Source organism: Bos taurus, chromosome 9, assembly GCF_002263795.3.
Source record: "Bos taurus isolate L1 Dominette 01449 registration number 42190680 breed Hereford chromosome 9, ARS-UCD2.0, whole genome shotgun sequence".
Taxonomy (NCBI): Eukaryota; Metazoa; Chordata; class Mammalia; order Artiodactyla; family Bovidae; genus Bos; species Bos taurus.
Genome location: NC_037336.1, coordinates 101,278,231 through 101,298,649, shown reverse-complemented (window position 1 = coordinate 101,298,649; position 20,419 = coordinate 101,278,231). Strand labels below are relative to the sequence as shown.

The 20,419-nt window shown below is 53.0% G+C and overlaps 1 protein-coding gene and 1 long non-coding RNA gene across 2 annotated transcripts; one reads left to right on the top strand and one right to left on the bottom strand.

The window, feature by feature from the left end:
* Positions 1–861: 861 nt before the first annotated feature.
* On the top strand, positions 862–5,832 carry PRR18 (proline rich 18). Its single transcript, XM_024997135.2, has 2 exons — positions 862–2,422; positions 2,518–5,832. Exon 2 carries the CDS (start codon positions 2,531–2,533, stop codon positions 3,305–3,307), a length of 777 nt encoding a protein of 258 aa, XP_024852903.1. The 5' UTR covers positions 862–2,422; positions 2,518–2,530; the 3' UTR covers positions 3,308–5,832.
* A 3,318-nt stretch (positions 5,833–9,150) lies between these two features.
* Positions 9,151–13,384, bottom strand: LOC132346148 (uncharacterized). Its single transcript, XR_009495891.1, has 3 exons — positions 12,034–13,384; positions 11,396–11,840; positions 9,151–10,193 (listed from the first exon to the last, which is right to left on the bottom strand). It is a non-coding gene; the product is annotated as an uncharacterized lncRNA (long non-coding RNA).
* Positions 13,385–20,419: the final 7,035 nt, after the last annotated feature.

Below are 20,419 nucleotides of genomic sequence, written 5' to 3'. Positions count from 1 at the left end.
TGGGTGCTGCAGGCTCCTTACCCTCGTCGCCCCTCTCTCCTCTAGTGTGCCGACGGCTCAGACGTGGCCCTGGAGCCCTCGGCTGGGCTGAGGCTCGTCTCCTCCTCCCCCCGGGGCCGCATGTGGTTGGGAGGTGTTTCCGCCCGGGAGCCCTGGTTTTCTATGAGACTGGAGACATTCAGAGGGGCGGGGCGGCAAGTGCCACACAGCACGTCCATCGTGTGCGTGGACTACACGGCTGTCGTGACCATGGCATGCCAACCGACGCTCACCTCCCACTCTCACCCTTCAAGGGTCACTTCCAAAGCATCCTAAGAATTAGGAAACAGGGCTTCCCTGGTGGCTCAGAGGGTAAAGCATCTGCCTGCAATGCGGGAGGCCTGGGTTCAATCCCTGGGTCAGGAAGATCCCCTGGAGAAGGAAATGGCCACCCACTCCACTATTCTTGCCTGAAAAGTCCCATGGACGGAGTAGCCTGGCAGGCTGCCGCCCATGGGGTCGCAGAGTCGGACAGGACCGAATGACTTCAAGAATTAGGAAACAGGAAGCAGGGAAACCCAGTCGCTGATACCGGCACAGCTCCTGCAGTGCTGAGGTCCCTCCTGGAATCCCTCTCTGGGCGTCCAGCTGCCCCATAGCCGTGGTCCCCTAATCCCTCCTCCTCCTCCCGCCTCCTGACCCCCACCCCGCCCATCTGCACCGGCTTCACCTCCTCTGCCGCCCTCCATGCTCCTTGCAGGAGTGTTCCTGCCGCCACGGCTTCCACAGCTAGTCCACACCCACCCAGGAACAGCCGGGATAAAATGCCTGCGTGATTTCAGCGGCGCCGCGGGTGTTTTATGACCTGAACGGTCTCCAGTGTGTTTCCCCTGAGCCTTGGGAGGAGACACGACGCCTTGAGACACTGGCAGGGACAGGGAGAAGGTCCGGGGGAAGGACAGAGGGGAGCCCTGTCTGGAAACGGGGACTGTGTATTTTATGGAGAATATGGACACTCGGGGTGGTTTGAGGGTGATGGTGGAGCCCAGGCCATCAAGAGAACGTTTCCAGCCCCCCATCATGTTCCTTCTTGCAGGGCCCTGAGGGGAGCACGTGGGAAGGGGAGCAGCGGGGAGGTGCTGGTGGGAAGCAGGAGAGCCTGGAGAGCGGGACAGGGCCCCGCGCAGGGGGCACCGGCCACGTCTGAGGGCTCCCTGCTAACCCGGGCCATAACCCACACAACCTAGCTGTGTTCCTGGATAGCCCAGAAAGAGCTTCCCTGGGGATTCGGATGGTAAAGAATGCACCTGCAGTGCAGAAGACCTAGGTTCGATCCTTGGGTCAGGAAGAAAGGAATTCCCTGGAGAATTCCTGAGAATTTCTTTCATTCCCTGGAGAAACGGATGGCAACCCACTCCAGTATACCATAGCCAGTAATATGCCCTGAGAATCCCATGGACAGAGGAGTCTGGCCAGGCTACAGTCCATGGGGTTGCAAAGAGTCGGCCGTAATTGAGTGACTAACGCTTTCCCTGGCCCAGAAAATCATATCCCATGCATAGGGAAAAAAACCTTTTTTTTTTGAGCTCTAAACAATGGATGATTCTCCATAAGTAATGCAGGGACTCCTCATTTGAAATTTTGACTTTAGGAGGCACTTCTCTGTAATTATTCAATGAATCATTCATTTATTTAACACACATTTGAAAACTGAAGGAATGCTTCCAGGTCTCTACCACTAGACTCTAAGTTGACAGTGAAGCTGTCGCATTCCTTTGAACCACTGTTAAAGAAGTAAATGCTTTCCGTGTGCTCACAGGAGTCTCCTGAAACGAACTGAAGGTCCTATATCACGATTTCACCGAAACTGGCCTTTTTTTTTTTTTTTGCCTCGTCAAGGAATACGAGGTTTTTAATTTTAAAATGATTGTCTTTCAACATGATCCAAAAACAAAACCAGAAGGATGCCCTGAAATGCCTGTGCCCGCCTCTGAGCTCTGGCCAGCTTCCTCCCGCGACACCGGGATGCCGGGCCGCGCGCGGGGCCCGCGGTACCCCCGCCGCCGCCGGCCTGCGCACCACCTTAGAAGCGCCGAGAGGTGGCACACGACTTTCTGGCCCACGTGCGAGGACCCCGCCTCGGGCGGAGGACACGCCCGGCCTTCCCCGCCTCTGATGGATTAGCCCCCGCGGTGGAAGGTCGCCCGGGGAGCCTCGGCCGCCCAGTCGCGGCGCCGGGCGTGCGGGCACAGCGGCTCCTCCTCCCGCGGGCGCGCCCAGCTCCGCGTGGACCGGCCGCCGCTGTCCCCGGAGGAGAGCCGGCAGAGCCCCTGGCCCCGGAAGGAAGGCAGGACGGAGGAAGGCAGCGGGGTGCCCGGCCGCAGGGCCCTGGGTGTGGACGCGGGGGGCGTGTGTGCGCCGGAGATGCCGCGGCCCAGCCCAGGTGGGTGCGGAGGGCGGGCGGGGGGCGGACCGCGGCCCCCCGGGGAGGGCGCCGGGCTCGGCGCGCCCACACGGTAGCCGCCCCTCTCCTTCCAGGGCGCTGACCACCATGCCGTTCCCGCCCGCGCCGCCGCCGCCGCCCACCCCGGCCCCCGGGGTCCCCGCCGCGCGCCCGCCGCCCCGGAAGCCCGGCGCCCCGCGCAAGGCGGCGGCGCCCGCCTGCGCCCCGCCCGGACCCTCGCCGCCCGCCGTGGCCGCCGAGAAGAAGAGGAGGCCTCCCGAGCGGCCGCCGGGGCCGCTGTCCAGCTCCTGGCCCTCCGCCACTCTGAAGCGGCCGCCGGCCCGCCGCGCCCCCGGCCCGGCCTCCCCGCGCGCCCCGGCCCCGTGCGCGTCACGGCCGGCCGGTTCCGGCGACGGCCCCGCGGGGACCGCGGCGTCAGGGGCGCGGACCGCCGCCTCGGGCGCCGGGCCGGACGCCGCCCTGCGCTTCTCGCTGAGCCTCACGCCCGAGGCCGTGCTGGTCATCCAGCGGCGCCACCTGGAGAGGCAGCTGCTGGCTCGGCCCCGGCGGGCGCCCCCAGCCGACGCCGGGCGCCCGGCCGCCCCCTGCCCCCGGGCCGCGGGCCTCGGCCGCCGTCTGGCCCCGCCGCCGCCGCCCGTCCCCGTCCCCGGCCCGCGGCCCGCCGACCTGCGCTCGCTGCTCAAGGTGTCGCTGCTCAACGAACGGCACAAATACGACGACGTGGAGTACGAGGAGGAGGCCGCGGCCGCCGACGAGGGCCTGGTGCGCAAGTGCACCGAGTGGCTGCGCGGCGTGGAGTCGGCGGCCGCCGCGCGCGACCGGGCGGGGCCCCTGGACGCGCTGCCGCACCTGAGCTCGCTGTGACCGCGCCCGCGGCCCTCCCGGGCTCCGGAGAGCCGGCCCCGCGGCCCACCACCTGCAGAGGACCGGAGACGGCCGCCGCCCCGCCTGCGGCCCTCTGGGCTCCCCGCGGCCGAGCACCTGCAGGGAAGGGGGAAACGGGCGCTACCCCGCCTGCGGCCCTCCCGGCTTCCCCGCGGCCCACCACCTGCAGAGGAAGGGGGAGACTGCCGCGACCCTGCCCTGCCGCCGGCCGGGCCTCGCCCTGCGGGTCTGCCCTCTGCATCTGTTGGCCTCTTCCGCGCCCACGGGTGTCCTCGGGGCTCGTGGTTGGGGGGTGAGTCGCGGTACCCATGCCTCTCAGCCCCCACCCCTAAGGGTCCCCGGGCCCCCCCTCAGCGGGGGAAGGCCCGTTGGTGGGTGCGGCTTTGCAGGTGCGGGGGGCCTAGTGACCCCCAGGTGCGGGGCCGGGAGGGTGGCGGTCAGGGGCAGAGCTGGGCGCGGCGCTGCGTGGACGGTTTTGCTTCTCCTGAGTGGGAACCATGTCCTGGGGCCTGGAAAACCGGCGACGCAGCTGAACCGAACTTCCTGATGGCAAGGGAGAGGGTGCTGACCACCAGGAGAGTCTGCCTGGCCAGTGGGCGCTGTGATGGACACAGTGCTCTGCGGTCACCACGCAGACTCCTGGCGGCCGGGAGCCCACGCGCAGGGGCCCCCACACACAGGTACATGCCGGCACACTGACACATGCTTACCTTCACACACTCAGCTTTCACGCTCACACACTTGTGCTCTCATGCACACTTACACGCATACGTGCCTGCACACACGCACGTTTGCTTCCATACACTCAGCTTTCACACTCACATACTTGTGCTCTCATGCATACTTATCCATTCTCACACTCACGCTCGTTCATGCACACATGCTCACACCGGTTCCCGTACAGTTCTTGCCCACCATGCTCTCTCCACTCATACACACACATGGGCAAGCACAGCCGTGGGGACACTTTAGCGTCCAGGGTGAGGTGGCAGCTCGGCGCGGCCCCGCTTCTGGAGAAGGCACCCTCTGTATTTTAGTGCTGCTCACAAGTGTCTTTTGTGCTACAGAAAGAAGGGGTGGGGGGAAGAAAGAAGGGGGGGAGGTGACGTGCGGAGAGCTGGACCCACATGCAGGGCGCGATGAGCGGGCCAGAGACCCGCTTCTGTAGGGCCAGTGGGAGTGCGGGGCAGGGCGCGATGAGCGGCCGGAGACCCGCTTCTGCAGGGCCAGTGGGAGTGCGGGGCAGGGCGCGATGAGCGGCCGGAGACCCGCTTCTGCAGGGCCAGTGGGAGTTCGGGGCAGGGCGCGATGAGCGGCCGGAGACCCGCCTCTGTAGGGCCAGCGGGAGTGCGGGGCAGGTGGGTGTTTTCCGTGCCTTTTGGTCCCTGTGTGAGGATCAGTGCGCGGTGGCTTTGTACAGTTTACGCAGTGATTTGGAAAAGGGAAGTTTCTATTTATTATTTGAACACAGGGTAAGACTCCCCTGGCTTTTAGAGGTCATACTCTGCTCCACCAACTCCAGGCTGATTTCTAGGTATTCCTTCCGTGCACCTGAGTGTATTTAACGCCAAGGTTGAGAAGGGGGAGAAGTTTATACTCAGATAAAGCTGGTCATATGAGAGTGTAATGTATTACCTCAACTTGTGACTTATTCTGTAACACTTAAAAACTAGTTTAATGTTTATCTCATCAGACTTTAAAGTGTCAAGTCTTGTTTGGATTGTACATTGAAGCTTTACGTTTTTAAAAACCAATTTTGTATTTTTCTTGCGGAGGTCTCTGCTTTTGTCGCTCTCCCATGCTAGGCACACATCTAGGTAGACACGAAGCATCTAAATTTGTGGGAGCTGGATCAGCCGCCAGATGAGATGCAGGACCAAGGACCCCCACCTGCTGAATAGCTTGCCTCCTGTATGAATGCCCAGAGCCGGACCGTGTTTTCTTTTAAATGCGTGTCTTAATACCAGAGTGGCAAAGGCAGCAGTCGTGCGGAGGTGACTTTAAGACACGTGTCTCTGTGAATGCTGCGGGCACCGCCGTGGAGTCTGCCGAGCTCGGTGCTGGGGGAGGAACGCTGCCCTGGACGTCGACTGTGAGGTCGAGGAGGGCGGCGGGCCTTGGCCTTATGTGCACTCGGCACAAACGCCAGTGGTTAACAGGCCCCGGTTCCTGCCCATCATGACAGTAAGGACATTGTGAAGACTTTCCTGAAGGAGTCGATGTTTGCGGAGCGTCCTGCGTCTGTGTCTGTCCTGGCCCTGGCGCGCGTGCTGTCTGTGTCCGTGTCTCGTCCTCTGTCTCCCTCTCCTCCCCTCCCCGCTCCGCTGGGCCCCCAGCCCCGTCTCGCCCGTAACTGGCCACGGACACACGCACTTTTTCTCCTTTGCGATGTCGGATGCAGTTGTGTGCCTTGTTCTTCATTTTGAAAGCAGATGCGTCAAACGTTCATGTTGCTCTGGTTGACAACCCTCAATAAAAGACAAAAAAAAATGTTCTACACGTGACACATGATGTGCGTTCACATCGTAACTGATGTTTTCCAAGTCACTGCACTGCAGTTTCTTCATGTTTAAGTAAAAGAGAAATGTGATGCCTGTGTTTCTTTTTAGGAGGATATTAAACACTGGCCAGGAAGAGATCACCAAGGTTTTCCGAGAGGATTCCTGATGGCCCAGTGGTTAGGACTGAGAGCTTTCATTGCCCAGGACACAGATGTGTTCAGTCCTTGGTCAGGGAACTAAGATCCCACACACCACCAAAATAGAGTTCTTCTGAGATGGCCTCTCCCTGGTACTGCCCTACCTGAGGCTTTGGAATTTCCAGGGGTTAGCAAACGGTCGTGCCTGCCTGCTAAGTCATTTCAGTTGAGTCTGACTCTTTGTGACCCCATGAGCTGTAGCCCACCAGGCTCCTCTATCCATGGGATTTCCCAGACAGGAATACTGGCGTGGGTTGCCATTTCCTTCTCCAGGGGATCTTCCAGACCCAGAACAGAGTCTTATGTTTCTTGCTTTAGAGGACAGGTTCTTTACCACTAGCTCTTAATTGCTGCCAGCAATGACCGGGATTTTAAGAATTCTATTGCTAGGTCAAATAATGTCATAATAAAACTATTTGGCCTTCCCTGGTGGCTCAGATGGTAAGAATCTGCCTGCCATGTGGGAGACCTGGGTTTAGTCCTTGGGTTGGGAAGATCCCCTGGAGAAGGGGACAACTACCCACTCCAGTATTCTTGTCTGGAGAATCCCACGGACAGAGGAGCCTGGCGGCTACAGTCCATGGGGTCACAAAGAGCTGGACACGACTGAGTGACTTTGACAAGGCTACTTGCCAGCAGTACCTAACCTCTTGTGGGGTCCCAACCCCCATGAGAGCTAATTTCAGAAATTCTCCTAAGAATATGCCTGCCAACAACCAAATCTGCGTATGTTTTAGGGAGCTCATGACCCCAGATTAAGAGTTCCATCTACACTCACTACTACAATGCTTTCCTTTTGCTGAAAGTACTTTCAGTCTGGTGTGTCATTCCAATCAGAAGAGTCCGTTTGAATGATGGTGAGAGCTACAGATTACTCACAGGATGAGGTCTGTCTTTGAAATCTTTCGGTCCATGGAGAAAAGGTGATAAGCGATGTCCATGGAAGGAAGAAGGTGGAACCCCGCGTTCTCTGGGTAACTGGTGATGTTCAGGCCTAATCCTCCCTTCGCTGCCCTGCCCGTAGCTGGGGGAGCACACACTCCGTAGGCCGGGCGTCTGTGCTATAGTGAGCGGACACGGAAGGTCTCTATCGAAGGGCAGGGCACGTGTGACTAAATTCTGCATATCTAGGAAACACCCTGGCACTTTAAGAGAGGTTTTATGTCCATCTGTTCTCTTCCTGGAAAAAGCAGATGCCAGGAATCAGAAACTTCGGTTTTGTGGTTTCCCAACAAATGACAAAGTTCCAGGGATGGTGGTGATCTGTGGGATCTGGTCAGATGAAACTGACTCTGAATCTGTAACTTTGTACCCTTGAATCCAAATCGCCAGGAGAAATATCAGCAACTTCAGATATGCAGATGATCCCACTCTAGTGGTAGAAAGTGAAGAGGAACTGGAGCCTCTTTATGAGGGTGAAAGGGGAGAATGAAAAGCTGGTTTTAAATTTAGCATTAAAAAAAAAAAAGATCATGGCATCTGGTTCCATAATTTCCTGGCAAATAGAAGGGGAAAGAGAGGAAACAGTGACAGATTTTTGCTTTCCTGGGCTCCAAAATCACCGTGGATGGTGATTGAAGCCATGAAATTAAAAACCCTTCTCTTTGGAAGGAAAGCTATGTCAAACCTAGACAGTGTACTAAAAAAGCAGAGACATCAGTTTGCTGACAAAGGTTGGACTAGTCAAAGCGATGGTTTTTCCAGTAGTCATGTATGGATGTGAGAGTTGGACTATAAAGAAAGCTGAGCGCTGAAGAATTGAGCTTCTGACCTGTGGTGTTGGAGAAGACTCTTGAGAGTCCCTTGGACTGCAAGGAGATCCAACCAGTCCATCCTAAAGGAAATCAGTCTTGAATATTAACTGGAAGAACTGATGCTGAAGCTGAAACTCCAATACTTTGGCCACCTGATGCAAAAGATGCCTGAAGTGCCCACAGTCGTTCCTACCTGGAGGAAGCCTGCAGGAGTATCAGAGCTGGGGCCTGGGCGTCCCCGGAAATCTGGGAGGGGCCCCCACGGGTGTCTCTGCGTGTAGGGGACCCACTTGGGAGGCGGTGCTGCCTTCCCTCTATTTGTAGGTGTAGACAGTGAGTCCTAAGGGGAGAGCCTCTCACACCAGCACACAGCTGCTGAGCTGCCCTCATCACCAGGCCCCCGCGTTCAAGTTCTTAACCTTCACACGAAGGATCTAGTGAGCGTGGAGGGGTGCACGGGTGACCGCCTGGGGAGGGCCCTCACAAGGGGCCACTTCCAGGTGCCTCCCTCAGTGGGTTTTCCATGGAACCAACTTTTCCATGGAGTATAGGTGTAAAATCTTTTGTGGATAAAGATCACACTGAGCGAGTGAGTGAAAGTCTCTCTGTCATGTCTGACTCTAGTCCATGGAATGCTCTAGGCTGGAATACTGGAGTGGGTAGCCTATCCCTTCCCCAGTGGATCTTCTGAAGCCAGGGAATCAAACCAGCATCTCTTATGTCTCCTGCATTGCAGGTGATTCTTTACCAACTGAGCTATCAGGAAGCCCTACACTAGAAATCAACAAAATAGGACACTAACAACACAGAAAACTCACGAAGTCTTACGTTGCTTCTTTTTAAAGATTAGTTGGGCTTCCCAGGTGACCCTAGAGCTAAAAGAGCCTGCCTGCCAATGTAGGAGATGAAAGAGATGCTGGCTTGATCCCTGGTCGGGAAGATCCCCTGGAGAAGAAAATGGCAACCCACTCCAGTATTCTTGCCTGGAGAATCCCACAGACAGAGGAGCCTGACGGGCTACAGTCCATGGGGTCGCAAAGAGCTGGACACGACTGGCAACTTAGCACACGAGATTAGTTAAAACGAGCGGTACCTGTTGTGACTGATCATGAAAAAAGAAAGACAGAAAAAAATCACAAACTGTCAAGATCAGGAATTAGGGGGAATTTAACTGCAATCCTACAGATCTTAAGGGGGAATTTAACTGCAATCCTACAGATCTTAAAAGGGCAATCAGTCAAACCAGGGGCAGGCAGAATCGAAGTAACAGCTTTCCCAGCCACTGCCGACAGTGCTGGTCGGAACAGGCACCAGCTGAGGTTTTCTCTGTGTTGTTTCAGAAACATTTCCTTTCCGAGGTCAATATCTAGTTTGCCAGACAGAACAGCTGATATTTGCATGTGTGAGGCATAAATGTTTTTTTATTTTGCATTGCGATTCATTTGGACGCAAGGAGGATTTTGCCTGTTTCCTTAAGCAAAGGATAAACAGAAAGCGTCCAGCACACAGTCGCAAATACGTTGGGAAAACTGCTTCCCTTTTACTGGGAGAGCCTGGTTTGCAAGGCCACGTCGTTCACAGCGAGGGGCCGCTCCCGTGCCCTCGCCCCTGGGAGTCCCACGGCCCACTCCCCCCCCACAACAGGCTGCGGTCTCTGTGGAGCCTCTGGGTTTAGTCTCTGCCCTGGTCCCTGCTCTCTGCCCTTTTTACTGTGTTGATAACGAGTGTGTGTGCGCATGCTCAGTCAGTCCGACTCTTTGTGACTATGTAGACTGTAGCCTGCCAGGCTCCTCTGTCCATGGGATTTCCCAGGCAAGAATACTGGAGTGGGTTGCCATTTCCTCCTCCAGGGGATCTTCCTGACCCAGGGATCGAACCCAGGTCTCCTGTGTTCCCTGCATTGGCAGGCGGGCTCTTTACCACTGTGCCACCGGGGAGCCCCACTGATACCAAGACTAGCCTTCTTTTCAGAGCACTTGCATTCACCATCGATTTGGATGACACTCTCTGGTCAATTTTACAGACAGAAGGGGGCCCGTGATATGGCCCAAGCACTCAGGTGTGAGTGGCAGCAACCGAACTGTGACCAGTGCCCAGCGGATCCAGGCTCCACGGTGCTGGGGTGGCGGGGGGAGGGGAGCCCACCCTCCCCCACCCCCCAGATGCTATGTCCCACATCCTCGGGGCAGCATCCTGGGAAGTCTGTCCAGACATCTCCCAACATGAACTCGTCACTGTCACTTCATGGGTGGAGGGGCCAGCACCCTCCAAGTTACGATGCTCCTGAGGGTTAGAGAGTCACCTGAGACTCACCAGTGTGTTACCCAGGGCTGGGAAGGCGTGACGTGGTCTCCAGGATGGAAGCCTTGTCCCAGGGACTTGCCGAGAAGGTGCTCTTAGGGAAACTAAGTTTCTGGGTAAAGGAGAAAGCAGAGAGACACTGGAGGAGACTGGGTGACCCCAAGGGGCACTAGCAGTGTCCAGGGGTTGCACAATGATGCAGGTTGGCTGGCAGTGCCCGAGCCCAGGGCCTGGCCCATCCCAGCTCCCCACGTTCACAGTGACCTCATTGGTCACTGTCTGCCCCACTTCCCGCTCTGGACCTGGGTGATGGGAGCTCCAGGCGGGGGACCTGGCCTGGCATGTGGTGACGTGGTGTTTGCACTCATAGGGCTCAGACCCCTGAACATGACCCCACTGACCCTGAGGCTATACCAGCTGAGACAACAGAGCCAGAGAGTTCTGAAACAATCTCTCAGTGGTGGGGATGGGACTTCCAACAATGGGCCCATTCACAACCAAGCACAGCCAGTACCCACTGCTGTGCCGTCCCAGGGCCTGCAGAGAAACACTGCGGGTGGTGGGAGGGCCAGTGACAGACAAAGATGACTTCATGCTTGTTATAAAGCACAGCTGTCCCAAGAGGCTGGCTGGTGGGCACCAGGGCCCTGCAGTCGAAGCCGAATCACAGAGATTGTTCCACTTTCTTTCCTCACTTTCCGTCTGCTCAGAAGGCATGTCTGAAAGTCAGGGGCACTGTCTCAAGGACGCCTGTCTGTGCTCAGAGTCTGGGAGCTCCCGGCAGAGATTACACTACTCTTCCACTAACAATGGGATATTTGACCATAGTTGAGAAAAATGTCCTCAAAATGTTAAACATGAAGCACAAAGGGAGGGGACCCCTCACCAGTGGAAAAGAAAAGAGCAGACATCCGGGCAAAAACGGAGCTGTGATCATGTGAGCGGTGCCTTGAAGTCTAGCTGCTCTGACCTTCGTTCTAGAATCACCAGGAGAGCCTCATTAGGGAAGTAAGTGAGGGGACCGTCTCTGGTGGTCTAGTGGTTAAGACTCTGCCTTGCAAAGCAGGGGACGTGGCTTCCATCCCTGGTCTGGGAACTAAGAGCCCACATCCTGGGGAACAACCAGGCCCGCATGTCACAAGTAGAGTCCATGCACTGCCAGGAACGATCTTGCGTACCGCAAGGAAGACCCAATGCAGCCAAACAATAAATAAGTATTTTAAAAGGCAATAAATGAGATGGGAAGAGCTGCAGTCAGCCCGTTGCCCAGTTGCCCTGCAGCTGCCCATCGACGAGTCCTTCGTGGGCACTTACTGTCAGTGTTGCGAAGATTCTAGCTCTGCCCTGAGATGTGCGTAACTCTTCACACAGCTGTACAACCAGAGGCGGCCTGTTTGCTCCAGAACAAATGTGGGGTTTTCTCCCAGCACAGGGAAGAGTGAGAGGCATCAGAGAAGGTGGGGGGTAGGGGGACTGCAGGACCAGGAGAGATGGGATAGGAAGATTGGTCAGCTGTGCCCACTGGCGATGTCGTGTCTGCCAGCCCTGGGAAGGGGCAGGAGAAAACTGGTGAGCAGAGAGGGGGATGAAGCCTCTGCGGGTGGGCTTTGTAATGTGCCCAAGGTCCCCTTGGCCCACCCTCCTGGGCAGTATACAGACCAGCCACCTCCAAAACCTCCCTTGTCTTCGTCTTCTTGGTGTGAGCAAACTCTCTGAGGTTTCAGAGAGTTCTGGTACCTCTCCATGGAAAACACCGAGTCTGTTTTTAAGGAAACAAACCCAAGTCAGTATCTCTACATCATTGTTCAAACATACATTTGAACATAAGACTGGGCTTCCCTGGTGGTTCAGATGGTAAAGAATCCACCAGCAATGTGGGAGACCTGGGTTTGATCCCTGGGTTGGGAAGATCCCCTGGAGGAGGGCATGGCAACCCACTCCAATATTCTTACCTGGAGAATTCCATGGACAGAGGAGCCCTGTGGGCTGCAGTCCACGGGGTTGCAAAGTGTCAGGCACGACTGACTGACTATGCGCACGCACACACATTGGAACCCAGCTCATGGAGACGTGTGACCAGAAGTTCCATGCTTGCCTGCTGGTGGGGTGCCCGCCTTGGAACATGGACGCCCCACAGGCATGGATACGGTCCCACCAGCTGGGTGGTGGACGGTCCTGAGCGGCCCTGTCCTTCTCCATAGCAGCACAGTCAGGCCAGCTGTACCTCAGAGCCCAGACTGTCCTTAACTGTGAAGGATCACTAACACCCCACCCTGAGCTGCAGAGAAAGCAGGTCTTGCCGGTTCAGCTGGGGCCGTGGACGCCGCTGTTCCAGAACATGACTGCTGACTTTGATTGGTATTACTGGCTCCTTCACGAGATCAGGAGCCCCAGTGCTGGGTCCCAGGGATGTCCACCTAGGGCACGTGGTATGCTGGCACTGTGGGGGGACATGCCCAGGGGTCTTTCAGGAACCTTGGACAGGTCCACACAGAAAACTTGCTCTTCGATATCGTTGAGCTGGGAGCAGTGTGCTCTAGCGGGCTGCGCTGAGCTGGTGCTAGAAGGACCTGGAAGCTGCCCTGTGTCCTGTCCGCCGTCCTGGATAGGTATGTGATATAGTCAAGAATTCCCCTGCATCAGCTGAACATCAGCATCACGCAAGAGGAAGACTCAGTCACAACTTTCCTTAATCAGATTTTAAAAAATTACTAAATTACCCAAGCTCATTGTGTACCAGAGATCAAAGGTACCAGATTTTTAAAGAAGAAGTTAGGAGTCCGTGTCCCCAGGATGAACCCTAACTTTGTTCCTCCAGCCTTCTGCAGGCGACCTCCAGTTTGCTCTTATCTTTCTGCTGGGTGGGTACTGCAATTTTGTGAAATTAAAAAAAAAAAAAAATTGAAGCCAAATGAAAAAAAATTTAAAGCTTATTAAAAACATTCATCTGAAGAGACTCCCTCATTTACCCACTAAAAGACTTTGATGGTTACTGGTGTGAATCAAAGGGACCCCGGCCCCAGCCACGTAGGGCGACCGTACTAATGGCCACTGGGAGCCATTGTCCTTTGTCTCCTGAAGGCGAAGTGCCAGAGAGCCGGCTGTTTGAGCAGCGGCCCTGGCTGTGCTTTCCTGGGGGCCTCCCCACGTCTACAGTCGTGGGGAAGAGCCAGCATCACCATCATCCCATCCCGGGTGGAAGGGAGATGCGGAGTCACAGCGTTGCAACACCCACCAACCCCTGATTTTCCAGGGACACGCCGGTTCACTGAGGTTCTTCCCCAACGCAGGCTTTACTTCCGGTTCACGAGATTCTTCCCCAACGCAGGCTTTACTTCCGGTTCACTGAGATTCTCCACCCCGCCACTGCCCCACGCTGGCTTTACTGACTTTACTTCCATCAGGAGAACTGAGGGCCCAGCTCGTTTGAGGCACCTTCCATCCTTCTCCTCCTCCCCTCAGGACTGCCGGCTGGAAGGATCTGAGAGGCTCTCTTCCAGCTCGTTTGCACCAAATAAGGGGCCCTTTGGTGCACGATAAACCCAAATCAAGGAAGTGATCGCTTTCATTCAGAAATCGCTCTGTGTCTTGGTCAAATAATGAGTCTTAAAATAGCAAGACCACAATGAAGGGCGAGTCAGAGTACACAGCTGAGTGCGTGGATTAAAGCCACCGTGGAAACCATCCATGAGCACGGTCTCCACAAGCCCCAGCTTCTGTAGAAACCTAGTTTATTTCTGTATCAACTAATTTGACTCCAGGATCCTATTCATTTGGCTTTTCCTTTATCAAAAAACTTAGTATATCATAAAAGTTTGCAGTCAAGTACAAATTTTGTAATTTGCAATAAATAGAGACACTAGATTTCCCCACCTCGTTTGTAATTTAACAACAACAACCAAAAAAAGTCAGATAAGAACAGAAGAGAAAAGAAGTTGCCCAGTGGTCACGTGATCTTGGTCAGAAAGATTCATTCTCTCTTGTCTTCCCTCTTCTTGTTTTCTTCAAGCAAAGAAATAAGAGTTAAACAAAAGTATTTAATGTGTTGGGCTTCCCTGGTGGCTCAGACAGTAAAGAATCCACCTGCAATACTGGAGACCTGGGTTCAGTCCTGGGGTCAGGAAGATCCTCTGGAGGAGGGTGTGGCAACCCACTCAGTATTTTTGCCTGGAAAATCCCACAGACAGAGGAGACTGACAGGCTACATCAGAAAGAGTTGGACATGATAAGTGACTAAGCACCACACATTTCGGTATATGTGCTTGGAATTAAACAGCAGTGCAGATACGACCCTGTGGCTGCCCTACACACAGGTTCATGAGCACCATCTTTCTAGGCTCCATACGTAGGCACTAATATACGATATTTGTCTTTCTCTTTCTGACTTCCTTAATTCTGTATAATAGGCTCTAGGTTCATCTACTTTATCAGAACTGATTCCAGTGTGTTCCTTTTTATGACCAAGTAATATTCCATTGCATATATGTACCAGAGCTTTACCCATTCATCTGTTGATGGACACCAAGGTTTGGAAGGTGGATTCTTAATCTCAGGGACCACCAGGGGAACCCCATTCTTCAGTAATCTTTTATATCCATTTTTACATAAACTATTAAGTAGCCTGATAAGGTTGGAGAAGGAAATGGCAACCCACTCCAGTACTCTTGCCTGGAGAATCCCACGGACAGAGGAGCCTGGCAGGCTGCAGTCCATGGGGTCACGGAGAGTCAGACACGACTGAGTGACTAATACACACACACACAGCCTGATAAAGTTGTGACCTGACGATTTTTCAATGGGGTAGCAGGAAAGAATTTGATGTCCTCCTTGCTAACAGGACTGTGATGTGAGTGAGGCACTGGGAAGGACAGGGGGATTTGGACATTATTTCTTTGGTATCAGATCCTGCTAGAATGAACACTTGAATTTCTGTTTCACCGCTTCCACTAGAGGTGATCTGCAGCTCACCACCGGGCAGCTTCTGCGCTCTGAAGCATGGGGCTGCCCTGCTAACTTCCAGCTCTTCCAAATGACTAGCTGAGGTTTCTTTGGGTGATAGGTAACTACTCAGTTCAGTTATTAAATAAAAACAAGCAACTTTTTAAGTTTGGTTTTCACAATCCATGAGCATCTCAATAAGGAAATAGAGGAAGCAAAAGCTATTTTTAGTTCTTTGGTTTCTAAAATAAAAGCTAACTCTGCCTCAACTTGAGCAAAAAAGAGTTCTGAGAAGCTTGAGGGATCTGAAAAGAATGGAAGTTGGGGGAGTGCCATCGGAGAGGGAGACTCAGAGGCCCACACCTCCAGCTTAAAATAAAGGAGTCGGCTGGTGAGAACAGTCATTAACATTGGAACAACTTTGAGTGGCAACAGAGGGTAACTAGACTGACCTGGTGATCCTTTCCTAATGTGTGAAAATACAAAGTTACTATGTTGTACACCTTCAACTAGTACATACAGTATTATAGGAGTGTAAGTTAGTTATGGGCTTCCGAGGTGGTGGTAAAGAATCTGCCTGCCGATGCAGGAGACATAAGAGTCGCAGGTTCGATCCCTGGGTCAGGAAGATCCCCTGGAGGAGGGAATGGCAGCCCACTCCAGTATCCTTGCCTGGAGAATCCCATGGACAGAGGAGACTGACGGGCTACAGTCCATGGGGTCGCAAAGACTTGGACAGGACTGAAGCGACTTAGCATGCGTGCAAGTAAATTAGACTTCACTTTTTAAAACATTGAAAGAATGGGAGGAAAGGCTGAGGAAGCAGGCTTTGGTGAGAGTGGTTATCCAGCCCGCAGGCAATAATGGGGGGGGGTCCGTCTTGGGTGACCCTGTGTCAGTCCCTGTGGGGTGCAGATTTGGGGCTTTGCTCTCACGTCGTGGGTGTGGGGAAGTGAGGATGTTTGCCCAAAGAGGGACGGGCTGGATGCCACTGGCCACTGCAGGTCAGGGATGTGGAGCACCGCCCTGCACTGGGCCCCTCTGAGCTTGTCCCCATGGTGACCATGGGCATCCACCTACAAAATCCGAACCTGCCGCCTCTGGTCTGAGAGCTTGGGGTGTATCACTGCACGTCCCTGTGGGGCTTATACGCTGGTGGTGGGAGATGCTGAATACTGGGGGCGAGCCCTCAGGTAGGAGGATCAGCTCCGTGGTGGGACTGAGCCCCAAGGGAGCCTGAGTGGTGAATGGGCAGTGGGCCTGCAGGGAGGCGAGGGGATCGCACAGGGACCTGCGTGAGTAGGCGGTAGGCAGTTCTAGGGAGGTCCTTGCCCGGGTCTGCACAGCTGTTCAGTGGCCGATCCGCGGTTCCACCTAAATAGTTCTGTGCCTCCGTGTGTGGCCTTCGCTCCCCACCCTCAGGGAGGACCTGGCCTTCTGTGAGCATCAGCTCACCTCCAGGATCACCTCATCTCTGCAAAGTCCTCCGGGCAAGGAAGAAACGTGGTTCATTTGTCAGCTAAGTTGCTGCTTTTTCAGTAGTACCTTACGGAAATTTGAAACATATTTTAAAGGGTAATTAAATATCAAAAATAGCAGACGTTCACTTTTTGCAAGGAGAAATTCTATGGCTTGATCTCGCCTTGGTCACGTTTTATCGTTCTCGTGCAGTGAAGTAATTAAAGATGCTAAGTGCTGCTGAGCAAAGCCAGGCTGTGGCTAGACTGGTCCTCTCCTAAGTGCTGCACCAGTTATCGGGACAGAATGAGGACTCTTCCTGTTCATCCTGAGGGTGTCCTATGCAAGTTTTGGTTACTGAGCAACAGTAGTCAAAGCATTTTCATATGCTTTGTCTCATTGTTCTATTAACAAAAGTATCAGATTAGATAGAGGGAATGCTCGTTTCTTAGGAGATGAGGTATTTGACAATGGTAAAATACAAACACAGGAAACAACATGATTTTGAGAAGTTTTCTGAAGTTTTTGGTAACCATGAAGGAATTAGTAACTTAAAGTGATTGTTTCCTCTAAACATCAAAGTCAAACAATGAGCTTTTGTTGTTTTTTAATAACTAGGTTTTTCTTGCTTATAAAAACCTGGGGGAATACTGAGAGATAAAAATCAGAAAATAAAAACCACTCATAATTCTGCTATTCACATGTCATCTCTTTGATCATCTTTGTGCCTCTCCCTGTTAGCGTCTATGCAAATGTAAAGAGCCCTACTGGAAATTAACATGAGAATTTTCTCACATTATTAAAAGTTTTTCTACCACGTGATATTATTGGCTGTGTAGCTTTCCCCTATTACTCTAATTTTGAAAACAAATTCCCTACACAGTATTCAGTTTGACCTCCATTTGGGGGAGGCATTTTAAACACGAGTAACTGTGTTACAGTGAGTAACTGTGTCTGCTAATACTTATGCATTTGTATAAAGTCACTTATTTATGTAAGTCATTAAATTTGGGGGCTTCAAAATCACTGCAGATGGTGACTGCAGCCTTGAAATTAAAAGACGCTTGCTCCTTGGAAGAAAAGCTATGACCAACGTAGACAGCATATTAAAAAGCAGAGACGTAATTACTTTGCCAACAAATGTCTTTCTAGTCGAAGCTTTGGTTTTTTATGTATGGATGTGAGAATTGGATTGTAAAGAAAGCTGAGCGCAGAAGAATTGATGCTTTTGAACTGTGGTGTTGGAGAAGACTCTTGAGGGTTCCTTGGACTGCAAGGAGATCCAACAAGTCCATTCCGAAGGAGATCAGTCCTGAATATTCATTGGAAGGACTGATGCTGAAGCTGAAGCTCCAATAGTTTGGCCACCTGATGCGAAGAACTGGTTCATTTGAAAAGACCCTGATGCTGGGGAAGATTGAAGGAGGGAGGAGAAGGGTTCGAAAGAGGATGAGACGGTTGGATGGCATCAACGACTCGATGGACGTGAGTTTGAGCAAGCTCCAGGAGTTGGTGACGGAGAGGGAGGCCTGGCGTGCTGCAGTCCATGGGGTCGCAAAGAGTCGGACATGACTGAGTGAGTGAACTGAACTGAACTGATGTAAGTCACACTTTAGTGAGTAGGGATGTTTGTGCATCTTTATATGCATCTCTGATTTTTCTTGGAATAAACTTCTGGAACCAAGAGTCTGAATATATTGAGTCTTTTTAAAATAGCTTTTCTCTTTTAAAAATTAGATATTTATTTATTCAGCTGCTCTGGGTCTTAGTGGTCGTGTGCAGGATTTTTTTTTCAGCCACAGAAAGCAGGGTCTTTCGTTGTGCCATGCAAAGTTGGTTGTGGCGTGTGGGCTCGAGTTCCCTGACCAGGGATCTGACTTGAGCCCACTGCTTTGGGAGCAGTGAGTCTTAGTCCCTGGAGCACCAGGGAAGTCCTTACAGCTTTTCTGTGAGAAAGTCTGTGATAATAGACACTTCAAAGTGCTCTCTGAGAATGTCCTTCCCATTGACCCCTGCAAGCATATGGTAGGATCACTTAAAGAAATGTTAATTTGATAGGAAAAAAAAAAAATAAGACAGCTTGTGGGATTTTGTTGATTAATAATGAAGCTGAACTTTTAATTTATTTTCATGTTGTAACTACGGTCATTCTTCTTGGATGAATTGTTCACCTTGGCTGTTTGTTGAAAGTATTCTATTCAGCATATGAAAGGTGACCACAATTACTCATATTTAGAAAGCTTTTAGTGTCTCCTAGACTTGTCTCCTATTACAAACTCTGCTTGGCCAAACTCAAGATCAGTTCCTGGCACCCTTCCCCTGGGCCTCCTTCTTGAGGCCTGTCCTGGGCCTGCCTCGTCCAGGGGGTAGGGTGGGGGGCAGCAGGAATCCTGCTAAGTAGGGCTGGGGATTCCCATCCTCGGTTGGTCACCCTGGCCTGCTCTCAGCAAGAACCCTCACCCTTGGCGTCTTTATCCGTAGTTCCCCACCTGCTGACCCCCCCACCCCAACTCTGCTCCTCCACTCTGAATCCCCAGTTGCATTTGCTATATTTGGAGTTAAGCCCAGTCTCTCTTCCTATTGTGAAAATCTTGTTATTGAGGAGGGGAGATAATTGTTACTTGTTTTTTAAATCGGAGCACAGTTGCTTTACAATGTTGTTAGTGTCTACTGTAGAGCAGAATGAATCAGCCACACATACATGTATCCACTCTTTCGTGGATTTCCTTCCCATTCAGGCCCCCCGGGGTGCTGAGTTCCCGTGCGTGCAGCGGGTCCTCACTCGTCGTCTCTTTTATGCGTAGCTGTGTGTGTCTGCCGCTGGTCTTGCCCCAGTGCAGTAGCCCGGGATAACACTTTCCTTACTGGTTTCACAGGTGCCATCCTTAACGCCACAGAGCGTACGTATCTGAGTTCATTTAATTATCTTCATGTCCTTGTGAGGTAGGCACTATTTTGCAGACATGAAGACTGCAGCCCAGAAAGGCTGCTCACTCGGCCCCTGTCACACGGTGGTCAGCGTGGGGGCCAGGAGCAGACCTGGCCAGTCTGCTCCTAATGCCGCCACAGGTACGGTCTCACGGGCTTCAGGGCTGGGGGGAAGGGGGCTCGTAGATTTGCAATCAGCAGAGACGTCCCCTTCTAAGCGGTTTTATTTTTCTTCGTGTTAGAAGAAAAAAGCATATATATATTTACAAGTATATATGTATATATATAAAATCACATTTTCTTTATCCATTTGTTCTCCGATGGACACTGAGGTTACTTCCTTATCTCAGCTATTGTAAATAATGCTACAATGAACAAGTGTTTAGATATCTCTTAACCTAATGACCTCTTTTCCTTTGGATATACACCCAGAAGTGGGATTGCTGGATTGTCTGGTAGTTCTATTTTTAAAAACATTTTGAAGAACCTCCGTACCATTTTCTATTGTGGTTGAACTGATTTGCATTCCCACCAACAGGGAGCATACTATGCGAACCAGCAATTTCACCGGAAAAAGCGATCCTGTGTGGACTTCTGTGAAACACTATGAACACAGCCATTATTTGCCAGCACTCTGCTCCCCTCAGGGGGCCTCCCTGGTGGCTCAGAGGGTAAAGCGTCTGCCTGCAATGCGGGAGACTTGCGCTCCATCCCTGGGTCAGGAAGATCCCCGGGAGAAGGAAATGGCAACCCACTCCAGTGTTCTTGCCTGGAGAATCCCATGGACAGTAGAGCTGAGCGTACGAAGTCTGTGTCGGGGAGCAGGAAGTCTCTGTCCCTCTTGAGGGTAGCCGCCCACTTCCTGGGGGAGTGAAAGTAAGTGCCCGAAGAGCGGACCTTCAGCTGTCTCTCTGCCATGAACAGGGTCCACTTGCAGACGCCCAGATCCCAGATCTGCCCTGGCCACATGTCTCGGCATCCTGCTGCCAGGACGCACGAAAGCACCTGAAAGGG